Source organism: Peromyscus californicus, unplaced genomic scaffold (genome assembly GCF_007827085.1).
Source record: "Peromyscus californicus insignis strain IS unplaced genomic scaffold, ASM782708v3 Scaffold_6__1_contigs__length_162567912, whole genome shotgun sequence".
Classification (NCBI taxonomy): Eukaryota; Metazoa; Chordata; class Mammalia; order Rodentia; family Cricetidae; genus Peromyscus; species Peromyscus californicus.
In genome coordinates this window covers 161,722,355-161,742,325 of record NW_026294584.1, presented here as the reverse complement: position 1 = coordinate 161,742,325, position 19,971 = coordinate 161,722,355, and the positions used below count along the sequence as shown (strand labels likewise).

Below are 19,971 nucleotides of genomic sequence, written 5' to 3'. Positions count from 1 at the left end.
GCCTAGGGGCAAAGGAGTACAAAGCATTCTTGTAATCCTCTCAGTTTAAGGATTTGCTACCTAGGCTTTCTATGTTTTATGACAGCTCCACATTAGTTCCCTTGTATCTAAGGGAAATCTATGCTTAGATAGTAAGAATATAGGTATTTCTCAACCTTGGTCCTCACTTCAGCTTCCTGGATAGCATACTGTCAGTGCCCTCAGAACCAGGAGAGGGCACTGGATCCCCTGGAACTAGAGTTGCAGGGAGTTGTAAACTCAAGTTCTCTGAAAGAGCAGCAAGTATTCTTAACCACTGAGTTCTCTCTCTAGCTCCCTGTTTTAATACTTCCTTATTTTAAAATCAGTGAGGTCCTATGGATTCCAAAATCTGAAAGTCATGAACAAGTAGGCTGGCATCAAATTTTGAAATGAAACAGTCTGTGAACCAAAGGATTCTGGTCCTGTAACTTTAGCTGAAATAGCTCTGTCTTAATAGGCTTTTCTGTTTGTCTAGAGATAGCTTCCATATACAACATGTTATAAAATTTATCTCTGCTAATTTTACCTTAAATATTGTTCTAGTTAACATCTGGAAATAATCAAACTGGTATTTACCCTTCTATTTTTAATAGAAACCAAGTCAGGGGAAAAAAATGTATATAGTCAATGATGAAAATGATTCTTAGGCAAAAGCTTAGTATTTATTTGTGTATGTGTTCACATGCCATGGTAGACATGTAAGGTCAGAAGGTAACTTGCTGGAGTCAGTTTTCTCCTTCCACCATATGAGTTTTGGGGATTGGTAGCATGTAGATTTACTCACTGAGCTATATCATTGGCCCCAAACAGCTTAAAATAAATACCATACCAAGTAGAAAGTATCCAGTTATGTGACAGCCTTTGTATAATAAAATTTTGTTGAAAGTTTAAAAAATGAAATAAATACCATAACACTTAAGGATAATGAAGATTTTAAAAGTACTACCCAAGGGGTGTGGGGGTGGTATGCATGTGGAGGGAAAAAAAAAGTACTACACCCCATTTTGTGAAGCTGTGGAAGTGAAGTCTGGATTACATTGGAGAACCCAAGATGTTAAAGGTAGACCCAAGACATCTGCAAAGGAGAGCTGCAGAGAGGGAGTGGAACAAGCCCTAGAGACAGAAATGCTGTAGGCAGCAATGCCGGAGAGATGAGCCATCTAAGCACTGGCATCTGACATGGGCTACAGGATTTGGAGTTTGTTCCTCTTGGGTCTAGTAGTTCTCCCTTTTAGAATGGTAATTACATCCCTGCCATTGTAAGTTGTTTGTATATAATTTGCTTTTTTATTTTACAAGGTTTACAATTAAGAGAGTGCACTGGGTGCACACACCTTTAATTCTGGAACTTCGGAGGCAGAAGCAGGCAGTTTGAGTTTGAGGCCAACCATGGTCTATATAGCAAGTTCCAGGACTGCCAGGGCTATGTAGAGAGGCCCTGAAGGGGGTAGAGTTGGGGGGTTGCTTTGAATCTTAGAATTGACTCTGAACTTTGAACTTTTAAAAAGTGTTGAGACTGTGATAGACTATGGGGACTTCTGAAGTTGGAGTAAATGCATTTTGCATTATGATATGGCCACAAGCCTATGGGGCCAGGGAGTGGAGTATGGTAGTTTGAATGAGACTGACACTCATGTTCATATGTTTGAATATGCGGGCCCCAGTTGGTGGAACTATTTGGGAAGGACTAGGAGGTATTGCCTTCTTGGAGGAGGTGTGTCACTGAGGGTAGGCTTTGAGGGTTTTGTTTTTGGTTTTGGTTTTTCAAGACAGGGTTTCTTTGTGTAACAGCCCTGGCTGTCCTGGAACTCGCTTTGTAGACCAGGCTGGCCTCGAACTTGGATCCACCTACCCCTGCCTCCCAAGTGCTGAGATTAAAAGTGTGTACCACCACAGCCCGGCTAGGCTTTGAGGTTTAAAAGATACCATTCCCAGGTTTCTCTCTGTCTCCTACTTGTAGGTCAAGATGTGAGCTCTCATCTGTTCTTGTTCCCATGCTTTTGCTCTGCCATCATAGACTCTAACACTCTGAACATAAGCCCGATTAAATACTTTCTTTTTTTTTTTTTAAGATTTATTTATTATGTATACAGTGTTCTGCCTACATGCATGCTTGCAGGCCAAAAGAGGGCACCAAATCTCATTTCAGATGGTTGTGAACCACCATGTGGTTGCTGGGAATTGAACTCAGGACCTCTGGAAGAACAGCCAGTGCTCTTAATCTCTGAGCCATCTATCCAGCCCCTAAATACTTTCTAAGTTGCCTTGGTCATGGTGTTTTGTCACACCAATAGAAATGTAACTAATACACATCTTATCAATAAGGGACAAGATCATCTCAACAGAAACAGAAAAACTACCTGAGAAAAATTCAACACATACCAACACTCCATATCCTGTTAAGAGGCATCAGTTAACAGCCTGGTCTATAGAGCTAGTTCCAGGATAGCCAGGCCTCTTACACAGAGAAACCCTGTCTCAGAAGAGAGAGAGAGACAGAGACAGAGAGAGAGAGAGAACTGTTATTGCTGAAAAGTACTGACTCCTCCCGTGGACCCATATTTACCAAAAGCAGAATGAACCTTGGATCTCAGCCTTCATTTTACATTTGTACATTTTACATTCCTTTACTCTGGGTTAGTCACCTGTTTAATGCTGCAGAGTTAAGTATTTGAATGCCTATCTGAGATCTGATGACCTCTGTGGTAGTTTGAAAGAAAGTGGCACTATTAGGAGGTGTGGTCTTGTTGGATGAAGTGTATCACTGTGGAGGCGGGCTTTGAGGTCTCATATATGCTCAAGATACTGACCAGTGTCTCAGACCACTTCCTGTTGCCTGTGAGTCAAGATATAAGACCTCTCTAGCACCATGTCTGCCTGCACGCTGCCTTGCTTCCTGTCATGATGATAATGGACTAAACCTCTGAAACTGAAAGCGAGCCACCACAATTAAATGTTCTCCTTTATAAGAGTTGCGTGGTCATGCTGTTGCTTCACAGCAATAGAAACCCTAACTAAGACAACCCCTAACAGGCGAGAGTAACATCATCTGTCAACTTTTATCATGTTCTATTCTGTACTTCCAAAGGACACCTGAAAGTTGCTGGTTACTGTCCCAAACCTCCAGTCATCTTGGATTCCAGAAAAAACAGATCTCTAAAGTTGAAAATGTTATTAGTGAATTCTCCTTTGAGCCTCTAAAAGGAAGTACAGATAGGCCAAACCCTAATTTTAGTTCAGTCATATCCATTTTAGAATTCTGTCCTTTAAAACTGTACAATAATAAATTGATACTGTTTTAAACCACTGAATTAGGTGCTTGTTAGAGCAGCAATAGGAAACTAATACAAGGTAAATATATTAATTGAGTTTCAGATGTTAAAATCCAGGCAATCATGGTATATGATCTTTTTGCAGTTGCTAGATTTGGGTATTGCAGGTTTTGTTGAGGATTTTTGAGTCTACATTCATAAGAGATCTTGATTTTTCTTTCTCCTTTCTTTCTTCCTAACTTTCTTTCTTCCTTTCTTTTGTGATATCTTTGATTATATTTGCTGTCAAGACAGTAGTAGCCTTCCACAGAATGAGCTGAGAAGTGTTTCCCTTCCTTCTACAAAGTCTCTCCAGCTTTGTACAGTAGCTCTTTGCATCCTGTATCTTTGTCCAGTTCCTTACTTTTAACATGTGATTTTGTTTGTTTGTTAGGGTGCTGGAGTTATACCCAGGACCTTGCAGATGCTAAACAAGCGCTGTACCATTGACTTACACCGCTAACCTGAAATCTGTATTTTTTTTCTTTTTAATTTACGTTTTTTAAAATGTCGTATGTTCCTATGTGTGAGGTGCACATGTTGGGGGAGGGGATACATGTACCTGTTTGTGTGCCTATGAAAGCCAGAGATAACCTTAGTTGTCCTTCTTCAGGAGTCAGCCACTGAGCCCCAGGGATGTTCCTGTCTCCACCACCACTGGAATTAGAAGTGTGCGATATCTTACCTTTCTTTTTTTGGTGGTGGTGGTGGTGGGCATGTCAGGGTCTCTCACTATGTAGCTTTGGCTGGCCTGAAATTCACTTATGTAGACCAGTCTGAGCTACATAGAAAGAGCCTTTCTCAAAAGAAAAAAATAATTACATTGTTCGGAGTGCAAAATCTAATGATAATGAAGAGTACCATTAACTAATTATTAATGAGTTATTCATTTGTATACTATGCTTTGAATTTTAAAAGTACATTTATTTACCAGGGCTGGCAATCTAGCTCAGGGGTTAAGAGCACTGGCTGCTCTTCCAGAGGACCCAGGTTCAATTACCAACACCTGCCTGATGTCTGTAACTCCAGTTCAGGGAATCTGATGCTCTCTTCTGGCTTCTGTGGGCACCAGGCAGACAAGTGGTACACCAACACACATTACATACATTCAGGCTAAGCACATAAAATTTAAAGTAAACAATTTTTTGTTGTTTGTCAGGACAGTGTTTTTCTGTGTAGCCCTAGCTTTCCTGGATCTCACTTTGTAGACCAGGCTGGCCTCAAACTCACAGAGATCCGCCTGCCTCTGCCTCCCGAGTGCTGGGATTAAAGGTGCATGCCACCATGTCCAGCAAAATAAATATATTTTTTAAATATGCTTTGTAACTTACATTACTTATTTGTGTGTAGAGAGGTGCATATGTGCTATCTAGTGTGCATGTCGAGGAGGTCACACTATTCATTCCACCCTGTGGCTCCCCGTGATGGAGCTTGGGTTGTCAGGCTTGGCAAGAAGTGCACTACCTCTTGAGCCATCCCACCAGCTCCACTGTGCTTTCTATTTCATGTTGTTTTTAACCCTTCCAATAACCCTGTAATAGCTATCATCACACCTAGCTTTTGTTTGTTTTTTCTTTATGTCAAGACAGGATCTTATATAGCCCAGGCTAGCCTCCAACTTGCTATGAGCTGGGTCTGCCTTAAATTCCTGAGTCTCCTACCGAAACCTCCCAAGTACCAGTAGTAAAGGCATGCATTACCACACCCAGCTTATATCCAGTTTACATATGAAAAAACATTAAATATCTTTAATTGTTATAAATTAATATATTGTCATTGTTCTCTTTTATAGATCATTCACGAGAAGTCTTGGAGCAATTAGTAGGATCGAGAAAACTAAAGCAAGTGACTTGGTCTGTTTATTGATCTTCACAGAGGCTGATCTGAGGAACTTTTCCAGGATATGCTCTATAAATATTTGTTTTTCACTTAATTTAACACTAATTTATTATTTTATTGTCTTAGTTAAGCTGTAACTCCCAGAGAACCAATTCAATCTTAATGTAAATGTTTGTGCTTTTAAGTTAACCAGACTCAGCATTTTAACACTTCTATTATCTCATATTTGTTTGATGAGCCATCTTTTTATCACTTGATGGGAAGGAGGCTGGGTTTGTTTCTTTAATAACAAAAGTTTCAAATGATTTATTTTCCCTTTATAGTCCATTCTCTGGTGTAGGTATTTGAGCTGTTGTAAGAGACATTATGGGTAGAATTCTAAATAAAGATGCTTTAAAAAGCGTAATTACCTTCTGAGTCGATTTCTGGTTTTTACCTTCATGAAATATTCAGCCAAAAGCAAAGTAGAACATGAGGCCTGTTACCTCTTCACAGAAATGGATATACTTGTTTCACTGGAATCAATGGTAATAATTCACCAGTTATGAGACACTCAACTGGAAAAGTGGCTCAGTGGTAGAACACTTGCCTAGTTTGCATGATGCTAGGGTTGGATTCTCAGCACCAAAAAGATTAATATTCAAAGGGGGGGGCTGCCATTCAACATATTCACATTACTGAGGCTTTTGCTCAGACACTCATTTCATTGATTCTTATCCCACTCAATTCTAGGGCTTGAACTCAGGGCCTCATATACTAGGCAGACAGGCTACCACTGAGCTGTATCCCAAGGCAATTTCATTGGGTTTTATGGCTGCTCTTTCCAAGTACATTTTGTTCATCTATGAGCTTCTTCCTGTGCAAAATCAGATTCATAAACGTGTATGTGTGTGTGTGTGGTTTTACTGGGTATTGAATCTAGGGTTCCATGCATGCTTGGTAAGTGCTGTACCATTAGATTATATCTCCAGTCCCAGAAATGTGTACAAATTAAGTATGAAATGCCATTATAGGGCTGGGGTGGTACATGTAATCTCATGATTGCATCTTAATCTTAATAGGCACTCATAATTGTGGTAGTCTAAAAGATGGTTTCTTATTTAACTGTACAATTTTTATGAATAGAAACATACTAAAATATGGTTCATGCTAGATCTGTTGTTCCATGTGGACTGTAGACACTTAGAGGTCTTACTCTCCATCCTTAGCCACTGACAAGGTAAATATTGGCCAAAGTGTCCTCATAGAACTTTCACAGAGCAGAACTGCAGGTGTCTGGCCTTGGTATATCTTAGTCCTTCAAGAGAACAATAGCACCTATGTTACCCTAAGCTTCCTCCACTAGCACCTCCCCACTCTGATTTAAATAACAAAACTTTGTATTTATTTCTATACCAGTTTTTAATGCAAGATTTTAGACTCAGTAGACTAATTATATATAGGTCCTGAGATTCAGGTAACTAACAGAAAAAGGTTGTTAACTGACTAACCATGTCTGGATATTATTAATCACATAAAATAGTACACATATTCTTTGCCTTTTCCTTAAATCTCTCATTGGTTTAATTTCTTTCCTTGTAATCTTTGTAGCTATCCCTTTAAGAGATAGCCAGAACTTTTTACAACCCACAGCTGTTGTCAATCACCAATTAAGCTGACCAAGTCTTTGCCAAGTGTGACTCTTATCAGACTACTTGTCCCTGAGAGTTAACTTTGTAGTTTTTACTAACAAGTTGTTAATGAATGAATATACATACATACATATATACATACATACATACATACATACATACATACATACGTGCATACTTGGGGGAAAAAAGGAGGAAAGAAGATGGAAAAGACCTAGATAGATATCATAGAACAGCAATAGGAGAATTGATTGATAAGAACAAAGATGAGGACAAGATGGAAAGAACTAGATAAAGATGAGAGAACAGCAGAAGGGACTGAGAGCAAGAGGGACTGAGAGGAGCTAAGTATGAGAACAGAAAAGAAGCTGTGTAGATAGAATTGACTTAGAAGAATAAAGTGAATGGACTAAGGAACTCAGTGTGCTTAGATTCATTTGATATCCCTCAGAGTAGTATCCTTAGCCAATTGTAGCATCTGTTCTCAACCCTGACAGAAATCCCCTCCAGGCAGGAACTTGGGGGGAATGATAGATTATGAGGTCTCTGACCTCACCAATGGATTAGTTCATTAATGGATTCATAACTGAATGGACTATTGGGAAGACAGGGTTCAAGAGAACAGCCCTGAGCCAATTTTTCATACCTCTTTTATAGGGCAAAACTGCAGGGTGGGAGATTTTGCAAGCAAGCGTGGTTACAGAAGCAAGACTAGGCAGTTAAGGAAATCTTCCTGGAACATCTGTTACCGAACAGTCTATGGTTATGATGGTGGGGCACAGCCCAGTTCTGATAAACAGAAACTTAAGTTTTACAGTAAATGGAAATTAACTGGAGTTGGTTTCCTGATTACAAAATTGAGTTGGGCTGATTCCTCATGGATGGGAACTCTAGGAGGTGCGGCTCTGTTGGAAGAAGTCCGTGCAGTTGTGTCCTTAGAGGGTCTATCTTATTCCTGGTTTCTGGCTCTCTGCTTCCTGGCCACTTCTACTGCACACTGTTGTTGCTGTAACATCCTACCTTGCCGCCGCTGCACAACAGTGGAGCCAAAGACCAAGGATTGGAGCCTCTGGGAAACTGAGTCAAAATAAACCTCTCCTTTTTAAGTTGATTTTTATCAGTTATTTTGTTACAGTAACAGAAAGATAACACTCTAGTTCCTTATCTTCCAGAGATATTAATACTGCAGCAAATTGTGTATATTATATATAAATACATATAGAGATATACTTTCTACATAATCAGTTGTATATGATATGTATTATTCACATTATTTTTGCTTAGAGTTCAGTGTTTTGCTGTTATAAAATCCTGACAACCTGGTATATGAAGTGGGAACATAACCATTACTAACTTTAGTAAACCAAAGTTTTAGATAACCAGAGTTATCCAAGGTATTAGAGCAAAGGAAGAAAGAAATTTATTTTTTCCTTTTCTTTTTTTTTTTGAGACAGGGTCTCACCATGTAACTCTGGCTGCCCTGGAACTCACTGTAGACCAAGCTGGCCTCAAACTCACAGAGATCCACCTGCCTCTGCCTCTCAAGTGCTGGGATTAAACAAGTGCATGACTATGCAGGGCCGGACAGAGGAAATTTCAAATAACTTTCTCCATTACATAGGGTTTCATTATGTAGCTCTGGCTGTCCTGGAACTAACTCACTATGCAGACCAGTCTGGCTTCAAACTCACAGAGATCAGCCTACCTCAGCCTCCCAAGTGGTGGTATTCAAGCCTCAAGCCACCACACCCCACTGAATTGCATTCTTTAAACTGAACCTCCTACAGAGGAAAGTTTTAGAGTTTAATACAAACAGAACTATACCCATAATAAAAGCACCCTGACAAATCAGGGATGAAATTCCCACACTGCACTTGTGGTCAGTCCATTGTTATCCCGCTGAGTTGGCTCTGGAAGTATGTATTCTTCCAGCTGATGCAGCCGATGCCGAATGCTATGTCCACTGAACTGGGGCCTCCCAGGGTCACCAATCAATACTCGGGTTCTGTGGGTCCAAAAGTAGTTCTCCAGCCACAGATGAAGACTGTTTGCAAGGTCTTCGTCATAAAACATATCTCCAAGAACAATGACATCAAACTTACCTTGCTGAGTATTCAGAATGTTTTCAGTTAAAATGGGAAAAGGATTCAGTCCATTTAATTTGCAATTTAGTGTAATCGCCATTCCTGCAACTTTACAAAACATGATAAATTGGTCTATAAGCATTTATGAGTAAGCTATTGTACTTTCTTGTTAAGGTGTTTAAAAACACCTTTTTTTGAGCCAGGCAGTGGTGGCACACACCTTTAATCCTAGCACTTGGGAGGCAGAGGCAGGTGAATCTCTGAGTTTGAGGCCAGGCTGGTTTACAAAGCGAGTTCCATGTCAGCCAGGACTGTTACACAAAGGAACTCTATCTCAAAAAATAAAAATAAATAAATAAATAAAAATAAAAAAACAAAAAAACACCTTTTTTTCCTTCACATGAGCTCTATATTTCATTTTCTATTTTAGCCCAAGCTTTTCTCAAAACATAAGTATTTATCAGTAATGATTAATATGAATTCTGCATAAAGAGTTCTTTAACATAGCTTATAAACAATTTCATTCTCTTTGAGATAAAAACTTTAACAGACAATATGCCTCTTTACTCTTCAGGAAATAGTATTTAGAAATTTTGCCAATTTTGTAATTATTAATTTATTAATTATTAAAAATTCACAACATCCTGTAACTCCACAACATGTAAGCCTTGTGTATATAGTCTGTATCATTTGTTATTTAGATCTCTTAACCAAGATCTTAGTACTGACGAGGGAAGTAATTTGTTGCAGTAAAAGTCACCTTTTTGACAAGGAGAATGTCATCATGCCTCCAAACCTTGCATAAATATTTGTCTGCCATTTTTACGAACTGTAAAAGTCCATGGGGGATAGTCTGAGTTTCTGTGGTTGAACACCTTTTTTAATCTAACAACAGGGGCCAGGGAGATGGCTTTGCAGGTTAAGATGCTTGCCACTAAATCTAAGAGTTCAATGCCTGAAGGCCAGGCATGGTTGCGCACTTTAAACCCAGCACTTAGCAGGCAGAGACAGGCAGATCTCTGTGAATTTGAGGCCAGCCTGGTCTATACAAGGAGTTCCAGGACAGCCAGGACTACACAGAAAGAACCTGTCTCAACAAACCAGAGTTCAATGCCTAAAACACATGATGGAAAGGGGGAACCAAATCCCACAAGCTATCCCCATCTCCCCATGTGATGTGCACTGCGGCACATACACAGATAAATAAATAATTGTAAAAATAATCTAATATCTCCTTTGTTAAAAGGGATTTTGTTGTTGAATTTAACTTTTTGTGCTTTGGTGTTTTGTCTGCATTAATGTCTGTGTGAGGGTGTCGGATCCCCTGGAACTGTAGTTACAGACAGTTGTGAACTGCTATATGGGTGCTGGGATTGAACCTGAATCCTCTAGAAGAGCAGCCAGTGCTCTTAACCTCTGAGCCATCTCTCCACACACCCCCACCCCATCCCCACCCCCACTGTTATTTTTTTAGGGAAAGAAGTTTAAAGTTTATATCAGTATAAACTATATACTGGCTGGGCATGATGATGCATACCTGTCACTCCAAGACATGGTAGTATGCAGCAGGAAGATCCTTGCAAGTATTAGCCAACCTGGGCTACAAAGGGAGGTACCAGGCCAGTTGGGTCTACAGCCTAAAACCCTGTCTAAACCAACAAAAAACAAAACAAAGAGGCTGGGCATGGCGGTGCATGCTGATAATCCCAGCACTTGAGAGATGGAAATAGGAAGATCAGAAATCCAAGATTACCCTTAGCTACATAGCTAGTTGAGGCCATCTGGGCTACATGAGACTCTGTCTCAAAAAAAAGAGGAGGGAATTGGTCTAGGAGAGATCAGTTATCCTGACTCCATACCCACCTCCCAGAACTACATCCGGCTTGACAGAAGTTTCTCCCTTCTGAGAAATGATGCTTGTAAAATGTTCCTCCTTCCTTTTTGGGAAATAATCCCTTGTTTAAAGTAAAAACTCCCCTACCCTGCACCTCATGTGATTTAATTGTCTTTTATCTTTATAAATTCTGTAGTGTTTAACCTAGGGGAAGAGTTCACTGTGACAAAAGCCTGCTCTCAGTCTCTTCAACAAAGGACTATTATTTGGCCTTATATTCAAGGTGGTCTATAACTTTCTCATGTGGACTATAACCAAGAAAGAAAAATTTTAAAAAGCTATATACTGAATATAGAACAGCAATGGTGGGATTTTTATGAACATTTTCTGCTTATTTTTGGTATGTTTATTTACTGTAGACAGAAAAACAAATGTTAGATTTGATTAAATTATAACTGAAACCTCTTAATAAAATAAGACCCCTGGAGGGCTCTGCCCTAAATGAAGGTAGGATCAGAAAAAATCAGATTAAATAAAAGCTTACCTGTCACCACCTGGGCCTCTTTTGTGTTTTGTTTTGTTTTGTTTGAGACAGGGTCTCATTTTGTAGCCCTAACTGCCCTGGAACTCTGAAGTCTACCTGCCTCTGCCTCCTGAGTGCTGGACTTAAAAGTGTGGGCTGCCATACCTAACACAACTTAGGTCTTAATGCAGTAAAAATATCCACTAAAGACACAAACTTATCTTTACTTGAATTTGTGTCAAATAAACATTACTTATACATTTCAGGGAATTCTCAACCCAGAAGCTAACATACATGCCCCAGCTTTATATCCCTCTGGAATATATAGCAGCAAATCAAATCCTCTTGGGGAAATGCACTGTCAGTCCAGGCCCCAGATGACGTCCCACTGAACATACCTCACAGTATCAGATTACAAAAACAAGGCAGTAAGCGATCATGATGTATCCTGAGAGGGGGGTGTGAGCTTTAAACATTTTAAAATATGCAGTCCTTACTGGGGTCTATGTCATTGGCCAAGATCTTTGATGCTCCACTCATCTTAGCAGCAATTGCTGTAGCCCCACATCCACTCCCAAGATCTAAGACAGACTTTCCTCTAACAACATCCGGGTTATCCAAAAGATACCTGAAGTAGAAAGAAAAGAGAAAATACCTGAGGTATGGAAAAGGACAGTGAGAAGTATAAAAAATAAACAAACCAAAACAGGAAAGATGGTTCAGCAGATAAAGGTGCTTGCTGCCAAATCTGATGACCTGAGTTCAACATGGAAGGAGAGAACCAATTCATGAAAGTTGTCCTCTGACCTCCACATGCACACCATGCATACCTGTGCTACCACACACAAACACACGAAGCAATGAATTAAATGTAATTTTTCCCATGGTATAGAACCCACCTGACCTAAACCAGTGGTAACAAAACTATTCCTGGGAAACAGGACACCTTTTTTTGATAGCTATACACCCTAAAGACACAACCAGATGAAATCAGGACCAATGCTAAAGCAGAGAAGATGGTCATGCTAAAAGTACTCGCCTTTGTTTCAGTTACTATTTCTTAACAAAAAGTATCATTGCAGCTATACAAAAAAACAGGACAGAGAAGGGGGAGCTTAAAAATGCAAAATCCAAACAAATGCAGGGTCCACCTAAGATGTCCTTGAGCTGCCAAAGAAGAGAACATCCCAAATGATCACTCATACTGTCGTGTGCAGAAGAGGAAGTTCTAGGGGAGGCTGGAATTTACAATATTAAAGCAGGATCTTTGAAGGGCTGAGTCTTTAGGATCCACCTCAGAACTCTGTGCTTACTGTTGATATCCACATGAACCTGAGCTCAAATTAAGACATACGGATCTTTTATGGCCATGTAGGTTCTTTAACAGATGACATTAGTTTCTTGTGGGGTAGAAGCTTTATTTATGGAAATACCTTAAGAAATCTTGTGTAAGGGGGTGAAACTATGCACCGAAGCACCAAAGGTATGACCAAACTGCTATCAAAACAAGACTTTGAGGGTAAGGAGTGTGTTACAAAAATTAGTATGAGGGCTGGAGAGTTGGCTCAGCAGTTAAGAGCACTTGTTGCTCTTGCAGAAGATCCAGGTTAAAGTCCCAGAACCCACATGATAGTTCACAGCTGTCTGTTACTCCAGTTCCAGAGGATCTGATGCCTTCTTCTGATCCTCATGGGCACCAGGCACACATGGGGTACACAGACATACATTCAGGCAAAACACTCACACACAAAATAGATAAATTTTTTTAAAAAAAATTTTAAGAAAAAGTTGCTCAGTGGCACATGCCTTTAATGCCAGCACTAGGAGGCAGAGGCAGGTGGGATCTCTGTGACACCCACGCCAGCCTGGTCTACATAGCTCCAGGACAGCCAGACTACACGAGTGACACCCTGCCTCAAAAAAAAAAAAAAAAAAAAAAAAAAAAAGTTAATATGACTCATTGCTGTAACCAAACACCTGACAAGAAACTCTTAAGGGAGGAAGAGTTTATTTTGAAGGAACACAGTTTGGAGATATAATCTATCATGGGGAAGGCAGGCCTGGCAGTAGGGGGCTGTGGCAGCAGAAGTATGAGAGTGCTTGCTCACATCAGTATAAATTATGAAGAAAAGGATTCCAGGACTCAGCTTTCTTCCTTTTTCTCTGTGTTCATATTCCTACCGGAGCAGTGCCACTCACACTTACAGTGGGCCCTCAGTTAAGCTTCACTGGAAACATCCTTCGTTTTTGTCAACTTGACACTAGCTAGAGGCAAGTGGGAAAGGGGACTTTCAACAGAAAACGCCTCCACCAGCTTGGCCTGTGGGACATTTTGTTCTTTAATAATGACTTGCCTGAGTCCAACTCCAGTGGGGTTCAGGTCCCAAAGATGAGGTGTGGAGTTGGGCAGGTAAAGGAGAAGACTGACAGGATCTGAGGGTGAATCTGAACGGCTACTTTATTGGGGCGGAGACACTACAACTTTTATAATCTATAATTGCACAGAGGATTAAATGAGAGGGGGCGTGTGAGCTGGGGTGTGGCTTGTGATCAGGGATTGAGGAAATTAGCACAGACCTTGACAAGTTAATAGTCACCACAGTCATATGTTAATGGAAGGGCCACAGGTTCCTCTTCCCAGAGATAAAAATGATTCCCTTTTAGCAAGTGGCTGGATCCACTCCCTATTAGCAGCTCTCCTCAGCAGGTACCCCACAACTCTGGCATCTCCAACATGTTGGGGTCTCCAAGGCAATCCAGACTTCACCTTCACAGCTTCACACAATGGCCTCTCTAGGCCTCCATTCAGGGACACCCCGACACACGCCTGGACTCAGCAGCTTTCCTTAGTCTCAGGGGCAAATTCCACAGCCCCTTTCTTCTATCCTTAACTCCAGAAGCTGCCAAGTTCTTCTGCTTACTGGGGCTGGAACATGGCCCCCTTGTTCAATTACATCTTCACCAACTTTCTGTCCTTCATTCTCTAAGCTTGGCTATCCTAAAACTGGATCTCTAGACCAGGGTTGCCTTGAACTCAAGAAATCTGTATACCTCTGCCTCCTGAGTACTGGGATTAAAGGTATGCATCACCACACCTGGCTCTAAGCTTCTCTTTGATTCTTTTTCTCACATTGGAAGATTAGCTGGGTGGGGTCTTGCCCTGAGGTCACCACTCCCTGTACAGCATTTATATCCTGCTCTTCTTTAATCTGTTGGTCTCCTTGAACATAGGACTTAGCTCCATTCCACTCCCTGGTGCCCTTTTTCTCCTTGAACTGTACATTTTGTATTTTTCCTTGCTCAGCTTGCTTCTTTTCATTATAAATCTTCATCAGAGTTAACAGTAATAACCACACAACAGTCTATACTAGACTGTTTTGAGATTTCCTCTGCCAGTGTAATTAATCAAAATCTCTTCACTTTAGCCTCAGGTAGACTCTTCAGACAAGGACAAAAAGCAGCCACATTCGTCATCAAAATCTCATAAGAACAATTTCTAGACAACATACTAAAATTCTTCTCCTCTGAAATCTCCTGATCCAGCCCCAGACAGTTCAAATCATATCCAGCACCACTGTCTTCCATGCTCCTACTAGTGTGACCCATTCAGCAGTGCTTAAAGCATTCCACTGCTTTCCTAACCCAAAGTACCAAAGTCCAGATTCCTCCAAACAAAACAGGGTAGAGTACAACAATATCTCAGTCTCTGGTACCAACTTCTGTCTTAGTTAGGGTTTCTATTGCTGTGAAGAGACTCCAACGCCATGGCAACTCTTATAAAGGAGACATTTAATTGAGGTACCAGCTTACAGTTCAGGGTTCAGTCCATTATCATCATGGCAGGGAACATGGTGGTGTGCAGGCAGACATGGTGCTGGCTACATCTTGACCAGAAGGCAACAGGAAATAGACTTTGACATTGAGCGAAGCTTAAGCAAAAGAGAACTCAAAGCCTGCCCCCACAGTGACGTATTTCTCTAACAAGGCCTTATCCCCTCCAACAAAGCCACACCTTCTAATAGTGCCACTCCCTATGAGATTATGGGGGCCACTTACATTCAAACTACCACAGGGGCTTTTGTCTAAATGTCTGAACTTGGGAAAAGGATTTTCTTGGGGGACCAGACACTCCAATATAGAATATTGCAGTTTTTTTATATATATATAGCTTAATTTATCCAAATAGCTAAAGCTTAAAGTGAGTAAAGATGAAGTTAGACAAATGTTACTGTGAACCTGAATAGACCTTAGGAATTTACCAATCTTGATTATCAAATATACCTTATTAATCAAGCATATGTTATTTACCCAAATTTTCTAGGAGCTTGGTGTTAACTTGTGCAGGAGTAGGCAGAGTCATCACACTATATTGGTTCCATGGTGGCAGAGTTTTTTTCCAAAGAATTATTTTGTTTAAAGGGGTTGCCATTTTATATATTTTCATCCTTCAAAGCCTGCACAAAATTTCTCAAAAGAAAATGCACAAGGGAACTCCCAAAACACATGGGAGAATCATTAAAAATGGAAGTAAAGGTGCTGGGGAATTGTGATCCACAAAGTCGAAATGCTGGAACTAGTCAAGCAGCAATGGTCACCATGTGATCCACACCAATGATTGATGTGGGAGGGCCCAGCCCTCTGGGAGCAATGCACTGGCAGGTAATGCTGTCTGGTATTAGAAAGCAAGCTGAGCAAGCCATGAAGAGCAAGCTAGGAAGCAGGGCTCCTCCATGGTCTCAAAGTTCCTGACTTGAGTTCATGCCCTGACTTTCTGGATGATAGACCGTGATCAAAAAGCTGCTTTTGGTTGTGGTTTTTTATTACAGCAATGAAAACTCTAACAAAAGCACACCCTCCTGGACATGCCCACAGCTGTGTCTTGATGGTAATTTCAAATTCAACTGAGTTGACAACAAAGATTACCCATGACAGGTGTGAAGAGAACTACTTTGTCATTACAGTATCAACAACTATGACAGTTGTGAAGCCAAGCTAATTTAACAGTGGCCAGTTCTGGATGTAGCTACAGCCCTCTCTGAATTTTTTAGTTGACAATCCTTGTCTTCTCTCTCGGTCTCAGTTGAAATCCCAGACTCGAGAGGCCTCAATCCCCCACTCTCCTCTCTGTGGCAAGTGCCAAAGTCAAGTATGTGAGTATATAGATACTATTTAAAAATTTTTAAGAAAGCATTGCTATATATCACAGGATAGCTTCAAACGCTCCTGGCTCAGCTTCCAAGTGCTAGGATTACAAAGGGACACACACACCATCATGGATAACTATAGGAGGCCTTTTTGGAGATGACTTTGTCTTCCCATAGGACAAATCCTCTTCTATTTTATGAGAAGGATAGCAATCCAAGCCACACATAAGTTGGGACCTGCATGAGCCCCAGTGACTTTCTGGTTTTGCTGTTATGTTATAGGGCCAGAAAAAAATAGCACGGAGTTGGGGGTGGGTGCTGAAGGGAAAAGGATCTTCAACAGCCTTAAAGATGCACATTTCACCGAGACATACCTAGACAGGGCCTGGCCTCCTGGCCAGTAGATTGCCCAGTAGGGATCACTGTAGGGCCACAGGTCAGCCCTTTCCCACCAGAACTTGCACCTGGGGGTCAAAAGCCGTAGCTGGATTTCAGGGGTAAGGCTGCCACTGCTGGTGACTTCAGTGTTCTCCTCCAGGTAGGCTTTCATCTCAGGGTCCAAACAGCTCCCTGCTGTCCTCCAGGGAAACAGGGGCAACCCACTGCTCATAGCCTGCAGGAAACGCCACTGGCTCCTGGAAGTTTTCCAACCCAGGCTGAAAGCCATTAGTACTTCTCCAAACCTCAGGTTCTGGCAGTGTTGCTATTAAAAAGGACTGCTCCCCAAGCAGACAGGATGAGGGTCTGCCTCTCCACTTAGTGGACACTGCAAGTTTGGATCTGTACATCAAACAAACAAACAAGCAATACTGAAAATTCTTAGTCCATATCTTTCAACATAACAAGAAAATAAGCGAGTGTAAGCTCTAACAACTCACAAGCACAAGTTCATTTCAGAGGACAGCTTTGGCTTATCAATTTGGGTAAAGAAATCCAGTTACTTTTTTTTTTTTTTTACTGTGAAATCCTTTTAGTAATTCATAATGACAAAAATACACAGGCATTTGATTTTACAGCAATCTTTAAGAAAATGAAATAAGGTATACCTTTTTGTTGTTTTGTTTTTAGGATACACTTGCTCTAGGGCTAAAGAGATGGCTCAGTAGTTAAGAGCACCTGATGCTCTTGCAGGGGAACCAGGTTCAGTTCTTAGCACCCACATGATACCTCACAATCATAACTCCAGCTCCAGGGGATCTGGTGCCTTCTCTGGCTTTGTCAGGCATCAGACACAGACAGACAGACAGACACACACACACACACACACACACACAAGCACACAGTGCATTTATACACACGCAGGCAAAACAGCCGTACCCATCAAATATAGACATACTGTAGCCTAAGCTGCACTGGAATTCACTACGTAGACCAAACTGACATCAAGCTTGCAGTTAGGCTCCTGCTTCTGTATCCTGAGTGCTGAATTACAGCTCTATGCCATTCTATCCAGCCTGGACTTCATTGTAATAGGACACCAACTTCTAAATTCCTGTCAATATTGACTCGACTTTACCAAACCTAAACTTAAAGTATCTATAACCCAAAGTATACACTGGTAAGGAGAAACGAGGAATGCCATCTTTTGTTTGTTTTCTGGGTCTCTCTATTATGTAGCTCTGGCTGTCCTGGAACTCATGCCTTGAACTCACAGATATCCACCTGCATCTGCCTCCAGAGTGCTGGACAGATGGCTTGTGTTGCTATGCCTGACCTTCTGTTGTTGTAAAGATTTCTTTTTATTTGTGTGTCTGAGTGTATGTGACTGTCTGCAGAGGCCAGAGGCACCAGCTCCTCTTACAGGCAGTCGTGAGCTGCTGACATGGGTACTGAGAGCTGACCTTGGTCCTCTGCAAGAGCAGCAAGTGCTTTTAACCTCTGAGCCACCTCTCCAGCTCCTTTGTTGTCGTTATTATTGTTGTTTTCAGACAGTCTCACGGCTCAGATTGGCCTCCAACTAAATAGAAAAGGATAATGATGAATTTCTGACTCTCCTACATCACAAGTGCTGTGCAGCCACTACTCCAGGTTTATTTTTGCTTGGGGTCAAACCCAAGGCTTCATGCATGCTAAGCAAGCACTCTACCAATGGTGCTTTAAGGTTCACAGCAGAGCAATAAGAAATTACTTTGAATTTGAACACCAAGTCTTCCCAGCACTGACAGTTTGGTTATGAAGAAGTTACAAAGACAATCTAAGTAGGTACTCAAATTATGCTATAAGAAAGATAGCAGGCTGGGTATGGTAGTGCACAGCTTGCCTTTAATCCCAGAACTTGGGAGGTAGAGGCAGGCAGATCACCGTGGAAGAAAGAAGCAGTGACAAAAAAGAGCTGAACTCAAGCCAGACTGTCAGTACACCCTGCCATACCTGACTGGGGCAGTGTTACTGTCTAGCGGTCTTGACTGGGTTCAGCTTTCTCTGCCAGTTACACAGTTAAAAAGCAGGAAAACTTTCAAGCTCAACAGGTAGCAGTGGAGAAATCTCAGACACTGAAAACAGGAGCAGACAGGATCAATAGTTTAGGAAGGGCTTTTATTGAGGGGTGAAGAAACACACACATGCAGCAAACACACAGAGAAAAAGACTCCTCAAAGTAGAAGGGGCACTTGGGGAGCTGGAAATCCAGTCTCCTCTTGAAGGTTAGGGTTTTTTAAGTCTCTGAAGGGTCTTGCTCCCCTAATTTGGTGTTGATCACTTTGAAGAAAGACGGGATGGCTGGCTGGACAACTATTGTGAAAACATGTCCTGTTGGGGCCTTCAGCTTGTGGAGCCAGTTCCTCAGTAGGGGCCTGCAGGAAGGAGAAAAAGCTCACAGGGCCTTTGTTTTAAGATGCTAGGCTTTTGTCTCAGGTCAGGAGGGTGAGGAAAAACCATCCATCTCGGAAGTTTTCCACTTTATTATCCAGTCATGGCCCCTCTTCCTATCTGTCTGACTCCAATCCCTCAGTAGGTGGACTGCCTCCCTGGACTACTATCTTACAAAAAGACAGACAGACAGAATGAGCAAACCACCTGGAGGGAAGGTGCAGGCATTGAGAGTTTGCTTCTCTTCCGCAGGACCAGGGTTTGGTTCCCAGTGTCAATGTCCCAGAGTGTGTACCTGTAACTTTAGCTTCTGGTGACACATTCTGGTCTACACACACACACACACACACACACACACACACACACACACACACACACACACACACACACACACACACACATACACCACGCACAAGGTTAACAATGCAGGGCACAGTAGCACATGTCTGTAATCTCATCGCTTGGGAGGCTAGGGCAGAACTGCCTCTAATTTGAGCAAGTCTGGGCTGCACTGCAGGCCAGGGCTACAAAGTGAGAGCTTGTCTCAAGCAAAGAAACAAAAAGGTTAAATTACAAACAATGCTTGTGACCACGTTACTTTCCTAAGGAAAAAAGGACAGGACTCTGCTTTTAAAAGGGTACTGCGGTCCTTACCTGACTTTGCTGGAGCTTCACGCGCAGGAAGAAAAAAAAAAAAAATGTACACCGAATCTCCTTTCTGGGGAGAGGAAGTCTGAGCCGGCAGCTGGAAAAACACTGGGCAGCCAGAACGAGGA

The 19,971-nt window shown here is 41.5% G+C and overlaps 2 protein-coding genes across 6 annotated transcripts in view; one reads left to right on the top strand and one right to left on the bottom strand.

Annotated features, from left to right (window-relative positions):
- Amn1 (antagonist of mitotic exit network 1 homolog) overlaps positions 1-5,577 on the top strand; it is a 40,808-nt gene extending 35,231 nt beyond the window's left edge. For all 3 annotated transcript variants that reach the window (XM_052721952.1, XM_052721950.1, XM_052721951.1), the window contains one exon: positions 5,125-5,577. In XM_052721952.1, the coding sequence (XP_052577912.1) occupies positions 5,125-5,198 (74 nt within the window). In that variant the 3' untranslated portion in view covers positions 5,199-5,577. The remainder of the gene's footprint in view (positions 1-5,124) is intronic.
- Positions 1-19,970, bottom strand: part of Etfbkmt (electron transfer flavoprotein subunit beta lysine methyltransferase) — a 40,436-nt gene extending 20,466 nt beyond the window's left edge. Inside the window, exons 1-4 of one of the 3 annotated variants that reach the window (XM_052721949.1) lie at positions 19,850-19,970; positions 16,762-17,167; positions 11,741-11,871; positions 7,436-8,994 (exon numbers count right to left, since the gene is read on the bottom strand). In XM_052721949.1, the coding sequence (XP_052577909.1) occupies positions 8,651-8,994; positions 11,741-11,871; positions 16,762-17,054 (768 nt within the window). In that variant the 5' untranslated portion in view covers positions 17,055-17,167; positions 19,850-19,970 and the 3' untranslated portion in view covers positions 7,436-8,650. Of the gene's footprint in view, positions 1-7,435; positions 8,995-11,740; positions 11,872-16,761; positions 17,168-19,849 lie in introns of those variants that run through there. The other 2 variants (XM_052721947.1, XM_052721948.1) reach the window with 2 other exon arrangements.
- Between the last annotated feature and the right edge of the window lies 1 nt (position 19,971).